At 44.9% G+C, this 21,850-nt stretch overlaps 1 protein-coding gene across 2 annotated transcripts in view; it reads left to right on the top strand.

Annotated features, from left to right (window-relative positions):
* Positions 1-21,850, top strand: part of CFAP141 (cilia and flagella associated protein 141) — a 104,460-nt gene that overhangs the window by 70,643 nt on the left and 11,967 nt on the right. For both annotated transcript variants that reach the window (XM_078671108.1, XM_078671107.1), the window contains exon 2: positions 10,691-10,731. In XM_078671108.1, the coding sequence (XP_078527234.1) occupies positions 10,691-10,731 (41 nt within the window). The remainder of the gene's footprint in view (positions 1-10,690; positions 10,732-21,850) is intronic.

The raw sequence follows: 21,850 nt of genomic DNA, 5'->3' as shown, positions 1-21,850 counted from the left end.
CATATTCCATAAACAATGAGATATTGTGTTCTTCCCCTCTGAGGGTTGTGCCTGTAATGGCCAAGTCTGAGTAAAATCTCATAAGCAGGGGGTCTGTCACAAGGATAAATAGAAAAAGAGGCAGGCAACCCCGTCTAGTGTCTCTGAAAAACTCTAACAGCTGGGAGACTGTGCGAATCACAAACAGCCTGTTGAAAGCCTTTTGGCACTGAGCATCACAAAGGTCGCCCTAATCGTTTTTACGTTTCTGACAAGGTGAGCTAATCAATGGACATAATCAAATGAATGTTTTCTGAACAAAGCCTGCCTAGTCCTCTTGAATTGTGGCGGGTAAACGAAATGACAGCCAATTGCAAAAATCTTCATGTAAATTATTTTTTAAAATGTTTTTATTTTTATTTGAAAAGTTTTATATAGCGCTAGCTTGACCCGGATGTATCAGAGCGCTTTACATGAGGACGAGCAATTTTTTCAGAGCATAGTTACCAGTTACAAGTTACACAGTTACAGAACATGTTCTGCAGGCCTCACATTAGGTGCACTCCTTGTCATGTGTTCGGATAACCACAATATTAGCATCTTCCATAGATGGAGACACCCTTTAAGTTTCTAAAAATGACTGTAACATGTCCTTCACTGTTGGCCATTACTTAGTGGAGACATTTCTGTAGGCTCTTCCCATGAAACCATCAGGGCCTGGGCACTTGTACAGGTTTAAATCTCTAATAGCAGTAAGGATTCTGCATTTTTCTAAAAGGACGGATGTTAAGGGACTGGGCGGTAACTGAAAGGGTTTGCTTTTTGAGTTATGGTAAGCAATTCCTATTTTCAGCAAGAGTTAGAGCGGGAAGATGTTTAAGGTGGAGGGGCTAATAAACATTTCAGGGGCGGGGTAATTCTTCCAGCAATAGACAGAGTGGAGATGCAGAGGCTTTAAGAAGGGGTGAAACACAACAAAGCATTGTTAACAAGTAAATAATCTTTTAAAGACCTGTGAAGTTCTCAGGTGCGGCTGCAATCAGACGGACGCCAGACCAGCCAGCCCACAGCAGCTCAAAAACTGTCTGTGTGTGTGTGTGGCCGGGAAGCTGTCTCAGAGACACACGGTGGGGTGGGGGGGGGGCTGAAGCCCTTTGAGCACTATGGCTGTTGTGCTCCTGCAAAGGATCTAGGCAAGGAATACCCCGTTTGATCTCTGCTTTGACACTGGATGTAAGATTGTACAACACATTAGGTGTCACATCCTGCCACTGAATTTTCAGACACAAACTGTTCGAAACACGTCTTAGTCTAAAAGATACACCACCATTCAGACACAAAAGATCAGGTTTTTAGGGTGCTAATGCCAGTCCTAACAGTGTCATGGTGTCCAGGTAACTGGAGTTCCAGGTTCAGGTAGGGCCATTGCTAATCCTGCTTTGTTTCGGTGCAAGCAGGAGGCCTGAGTCAACCAAAGTATTCTGTTAAAAATTGGAAATCGCCCCCAGTTTTGAGGAAGTTCGTGGTTCCTGCGGGCGAGCAGTTGATCTCCATTGACCTCTGAGCGAAAAGAAGCACAAGGAAATGCAATGCAACTATCACAGTCACAGATGTACAAATACCACCGCCATCATATATATGGTCGAGATCCAACCATTAATAAATACTGAAGAGGTGACTAAATATCAAGGCATTGGTTGCTCTCCTTTTGATCATGGTAAGAAACCCGGGCACGCGGAACCAAACTACAGATGCATATTATGCAACCGCCATATGTACAGCATTTTTATCAATTAGTTAAACGATGAAGCCCTTCCCTGATCAGGGTGTCCTTTCTATACAGTTGGCATATGAGTGTGCAAAAATGGCGGCTTGACCAGCGAGAGACAGAGAGAGTTGGGTTTGGAATGGTGGTAGGTGGTTGGTGAGTGTTTGTATGTGCACTTGCTAGATTCAGATTTTACTGTTACTGGGGGAAGACTAGTAGTCACTCTACACTCTGGGTCCAGGTAAGAATGCTGCTACCCATGAGCCATGATCCACTACCAACATTACCAGTCACCTCGTAGCCGGGGGAGAGAGGTTGTAACACCACACCTATTGTAGTATTGTGTTTCCTTCAAGCAGAGATAGGCTTTACTGTTCCGTACCCCCTGTTAAAACTGAAGGCACCTCCTATGGACACGTAGAAAGTTGAGGGTACTGGAGGAAACCATGACATACGTCAGGCAGGGCGGCACAGATATACAAAGCCATGCAGAGGTCTTTTGTCCCAACAGAGCAGTGAAGGAGGGGGGCAGTGATCTGCTTCATGTGAATAGTGTGGATTGTAGAGATTTTTGATGAAAGGTGGAAGGCAAGTTTGGAGAGCACAATTGTGTGTTGACGTGCAGCCTTTAATAGGTCGTTTATACTTGTTAAGGTGTGAGGAACTTCAGATTTCCTTCCAAACGCAAGCGTGCACATATTTGTGTCTTGAGGTAGATATGGTAGGGGTTATCTAGGGTTTAGGACAGGGTTCTTGAAGTCAATGTGGGCGATGGTTGGAAGTTCATGAGAGCTGATATGCACACATACGAGATTTGTTGAGCAGATAGTCATTCTGCACTCACCAGTGATTCAGGTGTGTGCTTGAATGTGGCGTGATTTTATGAAGGGCTGTGAGTGGTGCATCTCTAGAGTCTATCCAGGTGGCAGTGATGCCAGCAGAAATGGAGGGAAAGGCAGAAGGAGTGGTTAAAGTGGTCTGTGATAAAGATAACCTTATTGCAGGTGGACAGATAGGCAGAGAGGGTGTTACAAGATGGCTGCTGTTGTAATCCACTATCTACTGGTAAAGTGGGTTGTGTGTATGAGAGTGGTTTGCTGGTGGTAAAAGTGGTGAAAGATGGATCTTGGGAGAGGACGAATGACGTTTGTGCTACTGAAAGGAGGCGAGAGGGTTATTGTGAGCGGCTGTGAATACTAAGGGCTTTGAGCAGGCTGCAGAGGATATCAATGAGGGTGGCAGTTGGCGGTGATCATAATGACTTAGGAAAGTGAAAGCGGAGTTTGTTGGAAGGTGTGTACCAATCTTTCATGCCCCTCTGCATAATTTTCGACTGGGAAAGTATCAATAGGCTGCACAAATGATGCATGTCGCTCATTGGTCGCAGGTACTGGGAGGATACATCTTAAAAGGTGATGTACAGTTCTGTAAATTGTTACATACGCACCAGTGTTTCATGTTTAAAAAGAATAGGTGCTAGGTCCCTCATCAGGAGGTCACTGCAGCTTGCATCACCCATTACCTCCGCCAGTGCAGCCAGTGCCAGTAACAACACAACTATTAACCATCTCACTCCTACAGGTGTAGCTATTGATAATACCAGGCCTGCAATGCTAAAAGGACAGCTTGGGCGACATGTATTAGCCAATTTAATGTATATTGAACTAATAAACAACTGTTGTTATTCTCATCTCCAAATTACACAAACAACGCCACCATGTGGCAGGCTATCATAAGTAAAAAGAACAATTGATGGACAGAATGCTGTTGTTGTCAAACATTCACCCCAGTACGGAGATCTGGGCCTAAATCCATAATTTTTCTCCCCATGCCATTCCAGTTCAGACCAAGGCATATGCAAATCAGTCTTGACCCTGTTCCCCATGGGAACAGTCCAGCCCGAACTGCCAGGCCAGGTCCTCCCTGGACTGGAAACAAGCATCCTGGGCACGGTTTCAAGGCATCACCCCGCATCAGCCAGGCTAGTTTGACTCCAGTGACATGGAGAGCACCGGACCCACGTCTGGGCATACCCATCCCACTCGGGGTGACAAATACAAAAAGAACAATTGATGGGCAGAATTCTGCACAATGTCTAACATTCTCCCCAGTACAGAGATCCAGGTCTAAATCGATAGTTATTTTTGCTCTCCATGCCATTCCAGGTCAGACCCAGCCATGTGCAAATCATTCTTGACCCTGTTCCCAAGGAGAACAGCCCAGCCCAAACTGCCAGGCCAGGTCCTCCCTGGACTGAAAACAATCATGCTGTGACCAGTTTTGGGACATCACCCATATCAGCCAGGCTAGCTTGACTCCAGTGGCATGGAGAACACGGGACCCACGTCTGGGCATACCCGTCCCACTTAGGGTGACAAATGCAAAAAGAACAATTGATGGACAGAATGCTGCACAATGTCAAACATTCACCCCAGTACAGAGATCTGGGCCTAAATCCATCATTTATTCGCTCCCCGTGCCATTCCTGTTCAGACCCAGGCCATATGCAAATCAGTCTTGACCCTGTTCCCCATGGGAACAGCCCAGCCCGAACTGCCAGGCCAGGTCCTCCCTGGAAAGGGAATAAGCATCCTGGAACCGGTTTTGAGGCATCACCCCATATCAGCCAGGCTATCTTAACTCCAGTGGCATGGAGAGCACGGGACACACGTCTGAGCATACCCGTCCCACTCGGGGTAACAAATGCAAAAAGTACAATTGATGGACAGAATGCAGAACAATTTATTTATTTAGGAGGTTTTCTATAGCGCTAACAAGACCCGAAGGTAACAGAGCGCTTTACAGTAAAAGAATGACAAATAATCAGCAGGAAGATGACATATGAAAAGTAATAGCAATCAACGAGTGTCAATAGTGAAGGAGAAAATTTGGACAGCAGAACTTCTTTGGTAACAGGATTCAGCGTAGCCACATAGTTCAGGGGATGCTATCTGATCCGTGTTATCCACAACCTAGGGAACAGATAAGGAGCAAGGATTTAAGTTGACTCTTGAGTTCCACGTAGGATGGTATGGTTCTGATGTGCGGGGGGATAGAGTTCCATATTTTGGGGGCGTTTCCTGTGAAAGAGCAGTCCGCTGTTCTTTTCTTTCTGGTTTTAGGTAGGATGAGCAGTAGGGAGTTAGTGCTTCTCAGATTTCTGGTTTGGCCTGCTTTTTTGAGTTTATTTGCCAATTATTCAGGTTTGCCGGTATGGAGGGCTTTGTGGATTAGGTAGGCCGTTCTGAAGATACTACGCATTTCTGCTGGGAGCCACTTGAGTTCTTTGAGTGCCGGGGAGATGTGATCAGATTTTTTTACGCTGGTGATCATTCTGACTGCCGCATGTAGTGCTGTTTTGATCGGTGCCAAGTGCGATTTAGGGATGCCTGTTAGGATTTCGTTCCCATAGTCCAGTCTTGACAGTACTAGTGATTGCGTGGCCAATTTGATGTCCTTGTTGGGAATGTAGGGTTTGATTTTGTTCAAGAGTCTGAGGTTAAAGAATGCACGTTCTGCCGCGTTCTTAATGTGATTTGTCAAGGATAGTTTGGGGTCTAGGGTGATGCCCAAAGATTTCACGGAGTCAGCTAGAGTGAGATTCCCTTTAAGCGCATCGATTGCCTTTAGCCACTCAGTGATTTGAGGGTTGCCTTCTTTGTTCGAGATGAGGAGTGTCTCAGTCTTGTCTGGATTTAGTTTTAAGTGATTATTTGTCAGCCATTCTTGGACATCATTCAGGACGTCATTTAGTCTGTGGATGTCATTAAGAGAGGAAGTTTCCAGATAGATCTGTGTATCATCCGCGTAGAGGTGAAAGCGGATGTTGGCTTTCCTGAGTAACTTGGCGAGCGGTTCCATATAGATGTTAAAGAGCTGAGGAGAGAGCACGGATCCTTGGGGGACGCCCTTGCTGACTTGCTGGGTTTCGGAGGTGAAGTTCTTAATTTTTATTATTTGCGTGCGGTTGTGTATAAAGGAGGAAAACCACTTGAGAACTACCTCGCCGAGGCCAGCTCTTTCTTGAAGAGCCTTGATGAGGAGCTTGTGGTCCACCGTGTCAAAAGCTGCGGAAAGATCGAGAAGAATGAGGAGGCAGCATTTGTCTGCGTCAAGAGATCCATGGATACCATCTATGATGTTCAGCATCGCAGTTTCTTTGCTGCGGCCTTGTCTAAAGCCAGACTGGAGGGGGTCCAGGAGATTAATCTTGTCCAGATGTTGAGTCCATTGCAGAAGTACGCAGCGTTCAAGTGTTTTAGAGAGCAAAGGGAGGTTAGATATGGTCTGAAATTGTTCAAGTCTGTTGAGTCAAGACCGGGTTTTTTCAGCAGAGGGGTGACTTGCCCCATTTTTAGACAATCAGGGAGCACTCCATTTTTTAAGGAGCTGTTTATGATTTTGCCCCATTTAGGTGCTAAAGTAAGCTTCATTTTCTTGATTAGTAAGGGAGGAATGGGGTCTGAGATACGAGCTGATGGTTTGGAGGTCAAGATCAACGAGATTATCTCTGTTTCCAGGACGGGGCGAAAGCTAAGCCAGGGGGAGGGAGAGGAGCCGGGAGGGAGGGCCTGCGGTACAGCCGAGCTGCTCTTCTTGAGGTGTGAGTTGTTGATGTCTAATGATAGTTCGATTCTTGAGATCTTATCGTTGAAGAAGTTGGCGAAGTTATCGCATAGTTCTTTGGACGCCTGTAGAGATGAGGACAGAGGCTTGGAGGTTTGTTGTCTGATGATGTTGTAGAGCTCCTTTGGTCTGTTTTTGGCTTTGTCCAGTGCCTCTTGGAAGAAGCTTGATTTCTTGTTTTTGATGTGGTTGTTGTACTTCCTGCGGGCTGATTTTAGTTGGACGCGAAGAATGGCGGTTGGGTCGTTTCTCCACTTTCTTTCTTTGGCTCTAAGGTTTCTCCTTTCTGCGTTGAGGTCAGCGTTGAACCATGTTCTGGATGGGGTGGCTCGGCTTCTTTTGAGCTTTAGTGGCGCTAGTTTGTCAAGAATGGACACAAGCTCAGAATTATAGTGGTCAGTGAGATCATTGGTGGAGAGGTGCGCTTTGTTGTCCGGAACAAGTGAGCTTAACTGACCTTCCAGGATATCTAGGGGTACTTCGGAGAGGTTTCTCAACCATTTGGGGGGGCCCTGAGGGGGTTTGAGAGAGATGATGGGGTGGTTGATATGAAATAAGATCCTATGGTGGTCTGACCAGTCGACGGGAAGTATGTGGTTGAACGTGATTGAATTCTTTTGTGCAATGATGGCATCCAGTGTGGCTCCTTTGTAGTGAGTCTCCTCAGTACAGTGTTGTATAAGGTTGATATCATCGAAGAGGCTGGATAACGATTGGATTAGAGGATTGTGAGTCTCGTTCCATCGGCGATTCAAATCGCCAAGAATTAAGTTTTTGGAATCGCCGAGTGCGTCTTGTGCTATCAGGTCGGATAGTTGTTCTCCAAACTCGTTGTTTCTGCCAGGGGGGTGATAGAGCAGGTGACACAGTATAGAATTGCTGTCTTTGGTCTTGATGACAGCAGATAGACATTCAAATGAATCGTAATCAAAAGAGGTGGTTTCCGAGATGCTCCAGCTGTCCTTGTGGATGATAGCGACCCCACCTCCTCGTTGATCTATCCTGTCTTTGGAAATGAGGGAGAAGCCAGGTGGTACCAGCATGTCTAGGCAGGGAGGAGATGTCTTATTTAGCCAGGTCTCCGTGAGGAACGCAACGTTAATGTCATAAGTGAGGATAGCTTCAGCTAAGTCCGTTGCGTGTAGTGAGGCCGATCTGCAGTTGATTAGTAGGCAGTTGGTGAATTTCTCCTGATTGCTGGCAGTTCTGTCTTTAGTCTCTCTGAGTATGGCGGTGAGGACTGGGAGTCTCTGTGGTTTGAAGTTGGGCAGGTCTTTTGGTGACCTGTGATTACTTGGATTTTGGATTTAGGTGACTCTGTGAGGGGAGAGTCGTATGTAGCGGCTAGTAAGGTTGCTTCACTGTCTGACATAGGTGCTTCTGATCTAAACGGCCTTGAGGTCAGGTGTTTTGAGACCGATAGAGTGGCAGATAGAGTAGAGATCATGGGCCTAGGACAGGGGGCTCCGGTTATTTCGGGCTTCTGTGGACCGGCACCCAGGATCCTATGGGGGGGATCGAGAGGCTGGGAACTAGGGAATTCTGTGGGCCCCTAGGTGTTGTTGGCATTGGCGGTGTAGGAGGTCCGGGGAGGAGATTTCAGGGGTCTACAGGCTATTCCGAGGTTAGAGAGGATTTCCATTAGGCCTTGGGTGATAGTGTCAATCTGGATTTCAAGGGCCGTGAGCCGCTGTGCTATGGAATCATAGTAGGGGTTGTGGGCATCAGGGGTAGCGCCAGGCGTGTTATGGTTCAAGAGGAGGGGTTGGGGGATTGGGATCGGGGTAGAAGATGGGGAAGGGGTAGGGGAAGGGACAGGGGGAGGTTTAGGGGGTCTGAGAGCTGGGATGAGGCTCGTGGGGAAGGGGCTCATGAGCAGGGGGCTGCCAGTTGGCGAGGAATTGTTTTCTATAAGGGGCGGTGGGAAGCGGTAGATGGGGGAGGTGTGGTGATTGGAAGGAGGAGTTGGAGGTGTGGTTGGAGTTTCCTGTTGTGGCTGGTTGGCCGTACGAGGGCGTTGTGATTCGGCGGGGAGATGGGGAGCATATCGGGCAGCAGTGGGATCGCGGAAGAGAGGATCGAGGTCTTCTCTGTTGGCTGTGGGAGAGGGCGGTGAAGGGGTTGGGGCAGGGTGAGGTAGGGTTGGGAGGGCTGATCTTAGTGCGGGAAATAGGGAGTCGAAAGCTTCCAGGTTCTCATTGTTAGCCTGGATGAGGACTGTGCCATTGGTGTAGATGGTCACGGTTGTGTTGCCTCTACCAGCTGATCTGAAAGGGATTATCGTGGTTAATTTGCACCTATGGGGAGTGGATGTGGTTTTGGCGATAAACAGTTGCGTTCTGATCGTGGAGACCCAGTATTCCGGTTCTCAGTGTGGAATATCAGGTCCATCTTCATCGGTCCGTTGGAGGCCGAGTGATAGATGTCTGTGATTAGGGTTTCTTTGTGTTTGCGGATGAGTTTCTGCTTGAAAATGCATCTCAATTTTGTAGAGAGGAGGGGGGGGAAGATGATGGTGAAGGAGTTCCGGCTGTGAGGTTTCAGGTGAGTAGGTAGGACTAGTGGGGGAGGGGGAGGCAGGTCCCGGGCCATCGTGGTGGTAGTGGGAGAGGAGGTGTCTGGTTTAGCTGCGGTATTAAGCTTGGGTGGGGCGGGAGGGCAGGAGTCGGGCCGTCTGGGCTTCACGCCGGCGCGACTCACCTGGGCATGTGTCGCTGAGTCCTGTGGGTCATTGTATCTGGAGTTCACGGGTCATAGAGTCCTTTAGGTCTGCCAATTCCTGGCCAGGCGTGAGGTGATTTGGGCTTTATTTCACAGGGGGAAGGCTAATCCTGTGCAGCTGAGTCCAGAGAGTCCTGTGTGACGTTGTAGCTGGTGAACTCAGGCCGGGGAGTCCTTGGGCTCGGCCCTTTCCTGGAAAGTGCGGGGGTGGCGAACCATGAAGTTCCAATAGGTCAGTCCAGGCGTCCGAGGTGAGGCTCCGGTCAGGGGGAGACCTCACGATCCGCTATTTTGAGGTCAGGCGTGGGGGAGATGATTACTGAGGGTCCAGCAGCCCAAGAGGTTCCGCCTAGGTAGTGGCGGACATCCCGTCTCTGCATAACAGACGGCCCATCAGAAGCTAGGACTGTGGGAATGGTGTTGGGGGGCAGGGCCGGACTGGGAATCACAACCAGCCCTGGCAGAGTGCTCGGCCGCCCCCCCCCCCCTCCCCACTCGGGGGGTTGGAGATGCCGCCGAACTCTTTGCCGGGGCCGGTTTTCGGCCGATTTTGTTACAGGGCTGATTTTAAACGGCCCTGTAACAAAAACGGCCCCAGGGGCCCAAAACCGGCCCCCACCCATGCAGGACACCGGGGGATTGCCCGGTGCCCGCTATGGCCAGTCCGGCTCTGTTGGGGGGTTTCGGTGAGGCTCCGGTCAGGGAGAGTCCTCCTGAGCCGCCATTTTGAGGTCAGGCGTGGAGGTGGCGATCGAGGCGGGTCAAGCAGCCCAAGTGACTCCGCCTAAGTGGAGGAAAGAACATCCCATCGCCCCATGGCATTCACCCCAGTACAGAGCTCTGGGCCTAAATACATCATTTTTTTGCTACCCATCCCAGTTCAGACCCAGCCCAGCACCCAGGCTACCATAAGTGCCAGTGTTGACAATTAAGTACCAGTGCTGAACACTGGCGATCACCGGCTCAAATGAAGCACCTCACACAGTTTTTTTTTTTTGCTGAGTTTTATATAGCGCGAACTAGACCCGAACCGAATCAGATATCAGAGCGCTTTACATAGCACCAGTTACGTTACATGAGGACAGACACACATTCATTCATTTTATTTACAAGTATCAAAGAGGGGTATTTTGGTATTTATTACGTTTGAAAAATTCTTACGCCATACGAGCCAGACTGTTATTGGCTGCAGTAAATAGTACATTGTATAAGTTTTGCACTAAAAAGTGGGCACACTGACTTTGGTGTTCACGTCATGTCTGGTTAATGTTCAGGCTTTTTTCCCCTTTGTTAAATTCGGGTGGGTTTGACCTGCTGTATTAGATATGTGAGATGCGGCTTTACTACACAGTGTGTGCACAAGTCATAATTCTGACCCTTGTAAAAAAAAAAGAGTATGCACAGAGGCTGCAAACTTTTTTTTCCCTCATAATCACGGGTGTTTGGATTGTAGAGAATATACACGTTCAGAAACGTTTTCATGGCTTTTGCCTTTCTCTCCCATTCTTCAAGTAAAAGCACAGTAGAACAACTTGTATTTATGTTTATTTAATTGCTAAGCAGTTTTTAATTGGCTCCCTCTTTTTCCCCCTTTAGAGAACTGAACAAATTTTCGTCGCCCAGAGAGAGATTAAAAGGTAACTTGAGTCTTGCTGAGATACTTTTTATGCTGTTAACCTGGTGATTACACCTCTAAATCTCTTGTTCCCAAAGATTAACAAAATACAGGTATGGATTGGTGGGATGAGTATGGCCTTCTTTTCGCGTCATTTATAAAGCGTGCGAAAAATTTAGAGCCCTCTTCATGACATTGAGAACAGCTGCACATTGTTCTCCATCCATATCTTTGCCCAATAAGTGTGAAACCTAAAAGCGACACAGCTGCCTACATTGTTTATAACCCAAATACCAGGCAGGTGTGCATGTGTGTGGATTTCACGAAAGGCTGGTTGGGCAGATGGTGGTATCAGAATACAGCAGCTGGGGGCCGGTTGCAAATCCACTTCCGGTGTCCTCAAATATCAGCCCACCAGAGATTTGTATGAACTGCCTCCACTCTATATTTTCAGTTAGCCATATGCACACTGATATGAGCCTGTATGTGGTACAATGTTTTTTTGAGGAGGCGTCAGCTCTATGTAGACAACTGTCTTTCGTTCCTATGGACAGGGCTGCTTTTAAAATAGCATTGCCCTAATATGGTGAAGGAAGATATATAGTGCTGCTAAATACATTTCTCTGGAAGGCTATTTATTTAATGCAACTGTACATAATAATATGACCATATCTAAAAACCTAATTTTACATCTATATAAAATCCCTCAAATTATTTTTTATATTTTGTATTTGAATATTTACATTTTGGAAATTCATGCACTTGTTTCCTGAACATTTTGTGCAATGCCCAAATGTAGAGGAGAATGAGCTGACCTTTTCCCTATGGTCTGCTCCTTCGGGATCATAGCGAAATACTGCATAGTCCTAACTGTAAGCATTGGTAGGTTGCACTGGTGATATAGATCTAAAATGATGTTTGCTCGGCCTCCTCCCACTGCAGTCTGCCTCCTGCTGGCAAAAATAGGCATTGCAATACGTTTGATAAAGCCTGATGGCAATGAACTGGATTTTTCGTTCAGAGATTTTAAAGAATGGACCCTGGCTGAGCAGCTGTATAAGGCCAAAAAGAGGACACACTAGAAAGTTGTAGAACAACAGTGCAACTGGCTTGCCCTGGAATAGGCATTACTCTTTCTGCCAGGTACCTTGCCTCTGTGAAGTGCAATATATATGGTAATTGTTGTCTTCTTTATGTTGCATTTTTGGTGCCTCTTGTTATTGATCCAAGGAAATAATGTGTACCTTCTGCCTTTCTCAATTGTGGTCTTTGAAGTAACTGCTCATCATAAAACCTTGCTCTGTATGGGAGTAGTATTGGTTGTAACTATCAGAAGTGGCTCTATGTGCTGCCAATGAATGGTGGAAAAGGCCTGTGTACTTCCTAAGTTATTGTTTATTGAAATGTTTATATCAGATTGCCTTTCATTCAATAGGCTTAGCGGCACAAGCATATGTGTTCCTCGCATCATGACTGCTGTGATGTGCAGCATCAACTTACTGATTTGTGGAGTTTATTTTTCCATGCAAATGGTTCTGTAAGTCATGTTTGATGTCCGCTGACTTCAAATGAGCCATTAAGTTGGTGACCTCACTGTTGAAATTGCAGACCTGATGATTAACCTCCTCCAGTTTTAAGGCTATTAAGGTCGAAATGTCAACACATTTAATACACATTCTGGTCTTTTCAATATGCAAAAGAATTTGGAACGGTTGAATACATTAAGAGCAGCCTTTTTATTGCATATACGAGAATCTATTATGCCATTTTAATTGTTCATGTATTTAAGCATCTAAGTAGCTAGTTATTGCACCGTAAGCACCATTTGTCACCATTCTTGTTTTTAGAATCTGATGGAAGGATTTGAATAAACGAAAACTTATGAAGTACAGAGGCCTTTCCCAACATTTATTGGCACTGTATAGAGCTATCCATACCAGTTGTAAGCAAAATGACTCCCATATGCAACATTGTTTTACGATAGACCTATACCCAGCTCCCTGTGAGTTACTGCGTTGCCCTGATTAACTGTCACTTTGAAATATCCCAAAAGGTGCTGTTGTTTATAACAGATTCATTGATGAATCCTGAGTTTGAAAATTAATAAAAAATGAATGTAAAAAGAGAAAGAAATCCATATACTTTGATGTTGGCATTCCTTGTTTGCACAACTTGTTCTTTGCATATTGTACATATTGGCTCTATGTTAGGGTTGACCCTGATTTGATTGTTTTACATGTCTGATATGGAAATTATGTGGACTGAATTTTTTTAGCATTTTTTCCTTACTTGTCATCATTCTAGCCATTTGCCCTCTTTTGGAATATATTTTGCTTGCAGAAGGTTTCCTCTCTATTGCGATCTATTCTCTTCGTGTATTACTGATTTCATCATTGTTGTCACTTGTGCATCCTGAACTTTTGGTCTTAAGTTTAACTGAGACCAAAACTGAGACAAAAGTGTAACTTTACTACTCGTAAATGCCCTTGTGAATACTGAAAGTCGTAAAGTTTGACTTTTGTCTCAGTTTACCTTTGTGAATCGGGCCCATTGTCTTTTTCTCAGTAATACTGTTATATGCAGTCACTGTATCTGCCCTACCTGGATTTACTACATAATCTTTTCTTCCCAAATCCACATATGAACATCTATTGTAAGTGTCTGGTGGTATCCTGTATCCATGTTTTCTTGCAGTGTCAGGTCATCTTTATTCACACTTACCCCTCCTTTCGCTTGACATTTCAGCCCTAAACAACTTGTGCAGCTGTGTTCCAGGCAAATTGGAGCATAGAGAGCAAATGGCGGGGAAGTCAGACAATCACAAATACTTTATTCAGCTTCATGAGCCTCAAAAGTCAATTTTAAATTCAATATCATGCATTTAATAATTAAAAGACACGGAAGAACAAAAACATTTAAAAGAAATAAAAGTTTTACAAGAGAAAATATCTCTACTAACTATCTAGAGCGAATACGATACGAAGGGCAGTTAAAATATAATTCATTATTGCCTGAATAATCTCCTCGGGATCCAGGTTGTGCAAATTATGAAAAAGCTAGCTGATTTGACCTGATCCCTGAGGATTTCAAAACTGGTTGCAAGAAATTCCTTCTCTGTGATGTATATAAAGTGCAAAATCATATAAAGTGTTTCGTGCTCTGGTACAACATACCCCGGCATGGACACGGGGGTAATGATGGAAACCACGTACCTTGCACAGGGAAGGCCCCCAAAAAATGTACGGTCTTCAGGCGGAATCTTGTCAGCAAAAATGTATGTCTCTCGCGTTCTATTATTTCTAAGTACAATGCTGGGTTTGGGGGAATATTAAGTTGTTGTAGATCATCCCCCACTAACCTACCACCCCTGTTAGCCACGCGAGTGGCTTGGTTATGCTGGTGAAAGAGTTCTTTAACCCTACAGATTGCCATTGGCGTAATGATATCTGGTCTAAGGAAGAGCTCTGGGACCCCTAGGGTTATCAATGTGGTCTTAATATGTTTCAGCCATGGCATATCCAGAACTCTATCCAGGGTCATACAATTAGCAAGAACTGATCTGCAAAACAGAGCTTTCAGGTTATTCCATACCCTAAACCAGAGCAGCAGGGGTTGTCGTTTGACGTGGAAGTCCTAAACAAAGGGAATTATTGTGGTCCAAGCATGGCAATAGCTCTGCCTGTATGTCAGCCTTGCAAGTATCTGAAGCAGCATTGGTTGTCTGTTTCTAAAATGTGGTTGAACTTACCAGGGACCTAAGGGATAGGCAAAATGGGCAACGGCCCAGGGCTCCACCTTCTAGGCCCCCTCTGGTAAAGTGGTCTTATTCTCAGTGTCTCACACTCTTACTCACTTTTATTGACTTCTCTATCAGAACCTCTCTCTCTCTCTTCTTGCCGCTACCTCTCACTCTGTCACTCTCCCCATCCATTGTGTTTTAAGTATTTTTGGGCATAAATCAAAACATATTTCAGCTGTTTTTATGTGAATATGTATGTTTGTATGCAATAAAATGATCGATTGTAATGTCGTCACCGAAATATGTCGTGTCCAGGGCCCCAAAAATCCGCATGATGAGACTGCAGGGCAGTTTACCCTAAAGCAAGTGTTTACTCAATCGTCTGCTAATCTAGCCAGGAAAATACAACAAATACAGTTAATCCGCTGTAGTTCCATCTTATACCATGTACAGAATGCCCCTTTACATTGGTAGTACCTCCTGCTTGGTTGTCCCTTTACCATCTAATACTCAGTTTCTCTTAGCAGTGCCTGAATTTCTTTTTGGGATTGCTTCGAGAACAAGTTTCAGATCATCGCAAATGACATTTCTATGCTGTTTTGTCTTTATATCTGGATGCACTCTCAATTATGTTTTTTCTTATATAAGTGGTGACCCTGCTGTGTTGACCAATTTATTCTTTGAAAATAATGTGTTTTACGCTATTTTTTTGACAATCTCACTGCAGATAATTTTGACACCTGTTACTGCAGTCTTCCATTTTTACAGTTCAGGCCTTTAGTGATTATTTTTAATCGCTTAGCAGCTGATACACCGTGGCCCCAAACTAAGATGGCTTCAGTAGTTTACAGGCGGCTCAAAAAAACCTTTTTTTAAAACACCCTCCAGGCCTACAACTTATCTGAGCTTCCTGGATCTAGCTCTTTACATGGATCAGCATCTTAGAGAGATGTTCGTAAAAAAAGGAAAAAAGTACTTTCCTACTCTGTTCCACTCAAGTTTGTCAGATATGGTGTGATCTTTTCACCACAACTCTTCCCTAGAGCCAACGGGAATCGCGACACGAGGTCCTTCGTCTACAGAAGAGAAAACAATGGTGCACAGAGAACCCCTCTTTAATTATGGTGTGTAGGTCATTATATGAATTTTGCCCCTGTAAACCTGAACATCTTGAGGGAATCAAGAAAGCTGATTTGTTCCAAACTCTTTCTTTGCTGACACCATGCACAGTGGCTCCCATGACATTAAATGTGTAACCGTGTTTTGAATGCCATGATGTTATTGCATACATTTTATTTCTAGTTAATGAGACACAGGTAACTTTATGGATCCCATGCGTAAATATTCAAAATAAGGAATGAAATAACAAGAAGTGTGACTCTGGCACGAGAGGAAAAAAAACACCATCTTGCATCCGAAAAAAGCCCACGAATCCCAAACGACATTCAACCATACTTTTTTGATTTATCAAGAAGCATACTCCTAACTGTTCCAAAAGGGAAGCTTGCAGAAGCTCAAAAGCCTCTGAAAGGAGTAAGAAACAACGTAAAGACACAGTTATAAACATTAAAAAAAAGAACATTAAACACACTTTGTAGATTTCAAATATACCTGTTCAATGCACGTACCAGTGATGCAGAAAGTTGTCCTGAACCTAAAAGCGCAGTGGATGGGTATGCACTGACAACAGGTCCATTTCAACCTAATAATGCCCCCTTACACGTAATCTGTCTGAATAGACATTCAGAAATGATATCCTTCTATTTGATTAATGCCGCCACTTTCAACTTCATAATCGGTACAAAAGGGGGTGGTGAGGGATGGAGCATCTGAACCAATCAAACACTCCCACCCAGTCAACAGATCTGGGTTTAATCCATCACTGTTCTTTAGCCCACTCTGCCACCCCAGTTCAGACATAGCCATATGCAAATCAGTCTGACCTGTGCCTCGTGGGAACAGTCCAGCCCGAACTGCCAAGCCATGCCTTCCCTGGACCGGAAACAAGCTTCCTAGGACCGGTTTCTGGCATTTCAGCCGTCTTCAGCCAGGCTTGCTTGAATCCAGTGGCAAAGTGAGCAAGGGACTCACGTCGGAGCATACCCTGCCAACTTATGGCGAACAAAGCGGTAGAAAGGGGGTGGTGATGGACGGAGCATCTGAACCAATCAAACACTCACACCCAGTCAACAGGTCTGGGTTTAATCCATCACTGTTCTTTAGCCCACTCTGCCCCCCCAGTTCAGACATGGCCATATGCAAATCAGTCTTACCCTGTGCCTCATGGGAACAGTCCAGCCCGAACTGCCAAGCCCTGTCTTCCCTGGACCTGAAACAAGCTTCCTAGAACCGGTTTCTGGCATTTCAGCCGTCTTCAGCCAGGCTTGCTTGAATCCAGTGGCAAAGTGAGCAAGGGACTCACATCTGAGCATACCCTGCCAACTTATGGCGAACAAAGCGGTACAAAAGGGGGTGGTGATAGACGGAGCATCTGAACCAATCAAACACTCACACCCAGTCAACAGATCTGGGTTTAATCCATCACCGTTCTTTAGCCCACTCTGCCACCCCAGTTCAGACATGGCCATATGCAAATCAGTCTGACCCTGTGCCTCATGGGAACAGTCCAGCCCGAACTGCCAAGCCATGCCTTCCCTGGACCGGAAACAAGCTTCTTTCAACTTCATAATCAGCATGTCTTGGTTGGTGGCTCCTGCGCCAGTTAATGATAGGGAGGCCCATGAAGTCACCCTATCTGCTGAGCTTTTGTAAGACATTTTCTGATAGAGACTTCTAACCGCAGATTTCTCACCTTTTGAATACCTCCAGACGTGAGACTGGATCCCCAGAAATTTTTGCACACGATATCCTCCAGCGTCAACAGGTGGCGTAGTGCGACAACAGAGTTCCTTGTGTGACTCCAGCTTGTGCGGTCATGATGTCACTTTCCATATATAGGCACCTCCTGCTTGCGCTGGCGTCAGTACACTTCTTTCTGACTCACCTGACGTGGAATTGGATCTTCAACTGTCGTTCAACGATTTTTTGCAACATTTCTACTAGAAATTGCTTTTATGGTACAGAATGTCACCCAAACTATCAGGTTTTAAACCAGTGTGTGGCTTATATCCAACAGAGGTCGTTACAGATCCACACAATGTCTGTTTGTGGTGCTTGGTTCGGGCCACGGCTCGAAGTTTTGTTCGCCGTGCACCAAAATGAACAAGAAAGCAATCCGAGATCAGGAAACAAAACTTGTGGTAGTGAAGATGAGGATGTCATATTCCTGAAGTATACCACACGTTGTCAGATGTTTTTGTAAGATATAAATGCAATTATTACCATTTTTTATCCATACAGCTTTCAACTTGATTCTGTACCAAATGCGAAACTACAATGTAGAAGGTCTATGCAGGGAACAGGTATTTGAAGAGTGTCTCTGGATCAAGCCTTGCACGTGACTTTATCATTCCAAACCTCTGGGAGACTCTGTTTACAATTTTATTTGGACGAAGGGAGCAGAGCTGATATGTACTTGCATTGACTATCAAACTAGAAACTATATAAGGCTAAAACAAATGCACTTCCTTTGACTAGGTGATGTTAGACCAGAATTGCTGTGCTGCCGCCTACACCAAACTAGTCCAGAGGGGCTACACTATCTCATCTGCAAGAGATTGCGATGAGTGTTCAACCTTCAGCATTACGTTAGTTATCTGAGTACCTAGTAACGGTGTATTATTTATGTAAAAAACCATTGACTTTTAACATTTAATGAATGGCTATTTCTGAGATATCATTGATTAATTTCTCTTGTTTATCTGTACCACATGAGGTGGCTACATCAGCAGTTTAAAAAGAAAAAATCGAAGAGAGAAGTTGCATCACCAGGTCAAGATCCTTATATTCAGTCTAAATTCTGCTCTTTCGTCCTTCATCATTATTTTGGTGCCGCCGGCCATGCACCATACTGTATCATATCAGGAGGCGTTTTGGTGTACTGAGTGCCTTCCTTTAGGATCTTCTGCTTCAGATTTCTTCAATCTTATTTGTGCCTAAGATGGTTTCTGATTTGCATCTCCAACTGGACTTGATTACCCTTATTCAACGTTTGCTACACTTTTTGGGATTTTGGGAGGGAGGTTCTCATCTACATGGGCAAAACCGATTTATTTTGTTCTTCTTGCACTCTGATTTATTTGACGCAGCGCTAAGGGACAAGAAACTACTGTTATTTTTAAGCGGATGGGTGCATCAGACCGTTGAGTTGGCCTACGGGCAGGTGATGATACCATAATCAAATGCCACCCCTGATAGGTCGATCAGAGGGATGGTTGATTACTGGGAAAAGGGCAAAAGACTGTCCATAAGCGACATGTGTAGGGCAGCAGGCTTGACCGCTTCTGGACCTGCAAGACGAGTAGGCGTTCTCTTTAGGTTTTGCCGTTCTGCATGCAGTTGTTTTATATTTTCTGGGTATGTGAATATAGGTTGATGTATGAAGTATTTCTTCCAGTGGTGTTTCCGGGTTCAACGTCTGAGTACTGCTTGTGAACCAAGGACTCTCACTGATGGAGTGGTAATGCTCTGAATACCTCCTGGTACGTTTTATTACAGAGAGACCTAATGTTCCTACTAATACTTGAGCTTCTCGGCAAGGCTGGAATTGTCTTTTATTCCATCACGCGTTTTCCTGGTTGGCTAGAGCCACATTATTCCGGTTTCTCCACCTCCATGAGATTAATGAAGCAGGCACAGGAGACTTCAAGACAGAGAGATGAGAAGAGATGGATGGATCGAGGCAGCAAGCGATCAGAGTGGCAGAAGAGAGAGATGAGAGAAGGAGGTTTAGAGAATGGTTGGAAGCTAGAGATAGAGTGTGGAGCAGAAGGGAGTAGGGCTGGTTTGAGCATTTTTGCCAGAGCTGCTTTTGGTTCCCAAGTCCGACCCTGCTTCTCAGGCTTAGACGCCAGATTTTTATTTGTTTATAGATTAGAGAGAACTGTGTTTAGAAGAGATGTCCCAATATATACCCCGTGGGGACAAATGAAACTTTACATTTGTGTTGTAAATGACGTCGGTGGCACACACAGGTGTAGCGTCACCCTCAAGGTTTGAACAACTGTGTTGAGGAAAAGTAGCACTGGTATAATCCTTGCTTAATTTGTTAAAAAGCACACGTTCAGGCACCCAATTAAGTTCCTTAGGAGTCAAGCCACCGCTGCTGAAAGATGGGACTGTTAAATACCAAGACTGCCTAATCTTGATTCAACCTCATGCCTCCTTCTTCTACCACCTTGCACTTCCTGTTTTTTTAATCTCACTTTTGTGGTTCTTTTTCATCCCTACTGTCTCCTTTGGTCAATAGTTTTCGATCTCCCTTTTCTCCCATTCGCTCGTGTGCTCTGGTCAAAGTCCAATGTTGAAAAATGATTGCTCTTGCGTTCTACGTGCAACCACCAGCACAAATGGTGGACCTGTTATAATGATGGTAACCAGAAGATAATCAGATGAGACTTGGTAGACATTGGATGAGCAGGTGGCAAATTAACCATCTTGTGTTTTCATAATACCAAGTCTGATTGACGACAAGGGGGTCAGTCCCTGACGGGATAACATTGTTCCTGTCATGGACCCATAAGATCCAAAATTCAATGTATTTGTCCGTCAAATGAGCCTCTAAATTATTCAAAACAAAGTTTTGACAATAAAAAGCGCATTCTTGGTTGAATGGACAAATGTTCGCCCTTCTCAACAATAAGTTTTCAGAAATACATTATCCAGAAATTCATATGTCACTGCTATGTGTCTATCAAATCTATCAAAAGATCTTCTAAATTATATGGTCTGTCCGGGGTTATTTTCAAAGAGATTGGGGCATATTATCAAGAAACGGCGTTAAAATTATCGCCGCTTTAGCAGAAGGAAACTGCCGCTAAAGCGGCGATAATGGGCTTGATAATATGCCCTTGTGAATTCCAATCGAAGCCCATGTTCTGGTATGAACATGAGCTTCTATTGGAATTCTGATAATATGCCCCAATGTACGCCCAAGTTTCTTGGCTCTAATTCAGGAGAGACTACACAAACGACTCGCAGACTCACAGATTAAATGTTAGCAATTAAGATTTCAAAAAGCTTGTGAACTGAACAAGGACAGGGGATTCCAAAAGTTTGCAGCCTCCTCTTAGAAGTTTCTGTTTCCAAAAGTGACTGAGATCTAGGGACAGCTAACGAGAACTGATGAGAAGCAGAGAGAGCACGGACGGGGGCATCTTATTGGGATTTTGTGCTTAAAAATTGTGGGACTTTTGGTCGATGGCTCTGTGGCCAATTCCCAATGCTTTCAATTGGATCCTCTTTTAACTCGATGTCAGTGCAACGCGGGGAATACATGAATATATTGGTAGGTCTGTGATGAGGCGAACAGCTGCTTTTTGTTGCAGTTGGGGCAGAAACTTTTCTGAAGGGCTAAATATGTGTAATTTCCTACGTCTATTCTCACTTCAACCAGTTAACTGATGATAGGTACAGTGGTTATCGATGAAGGGCAGTAATGCTTTTAAATACCTTAATTACCCAAAAATAAGTTTTGGATAAATTAGCTGTCTAGATATTCAAAGATAATTCAGCATCAGAATGAATGCCCAAGTTTCGGGCCGAAGTAGCTGGGTTGGTTAAAGGACTCCTGACCATAGGCAAGTTGAGAGAGTCGAATTCCGAGCCATCGATGGAAGTCAGGAGAACTTTTGGTTTTGGACGGATTCAGTTTAACACCAATATTGGCCCTCTCCCTCCAAATGACTGATAAGCTGTCTAAGATAGAAGAGTGGGAAGAACCGGGCTGGTTGTCTGATTTGACAAGGCCAAATATCGGTAGGGTGTCATCTATTTAGATATAAAAGTGGGCGCCTGCATGATGGAGCAGTCTGGCCAGAGAATTCATGTAGTTGTTAACTAGGAGAAGCGACAGAAAGGAACCTGAAGGACACCACAACTGAGAGCCATTGGCTCTAACCGATGTGGCGGGAGTGTCCCAGTTTTTAGTTCGATCCTCCAAGATGGATGTTATCCATTCCAGGACTGTTGAAGACAGAGAGATTGTAACCACGCGAGGGATGGTCATTGGTATCAAAGGCAGCAGAGAGATAGAATAGATAAGTGTTCTTGCACCCCCACCACTTATTCTTGCAATTGACGATTTCCAATTTTTGTTTTCATTCTGCCTCTTTTTTTAAAACACTAAACGAGTTCATAGCAGGTGGTAACTTGGCTGGGGGGGGGGGGTTCCACATCTGCTCCACAGATTTTAGTTCTGTTTGTAACATAGGCGCCTACTCTGAAATTTTCAAGACCAGGACACCTGCTAAACTTGAGTCCCTTCGGATGGAGGAACCTAGGG

The sequence above is a fragment of the Lissotriton helveticus genome, chromosome 12 (assembly GCF_964261635.1).
Source record: "Lissotriton helveticus chromosome 12, aLisHel1.1, whole genome shotgun sequence".
In the NCBI taxonomy this organism is placed as follows: domain Eukaryota; kingdom Metazoa; phylum Chordata; class Amphibia; order Caudata; family Salamandridae; genus Lissotriton; species Lissotriton helveticus.
Note: the sequence above shows the minus strand (reverse complement) of the source record. Positions and strands in the feature narration are given on the sequence as shown.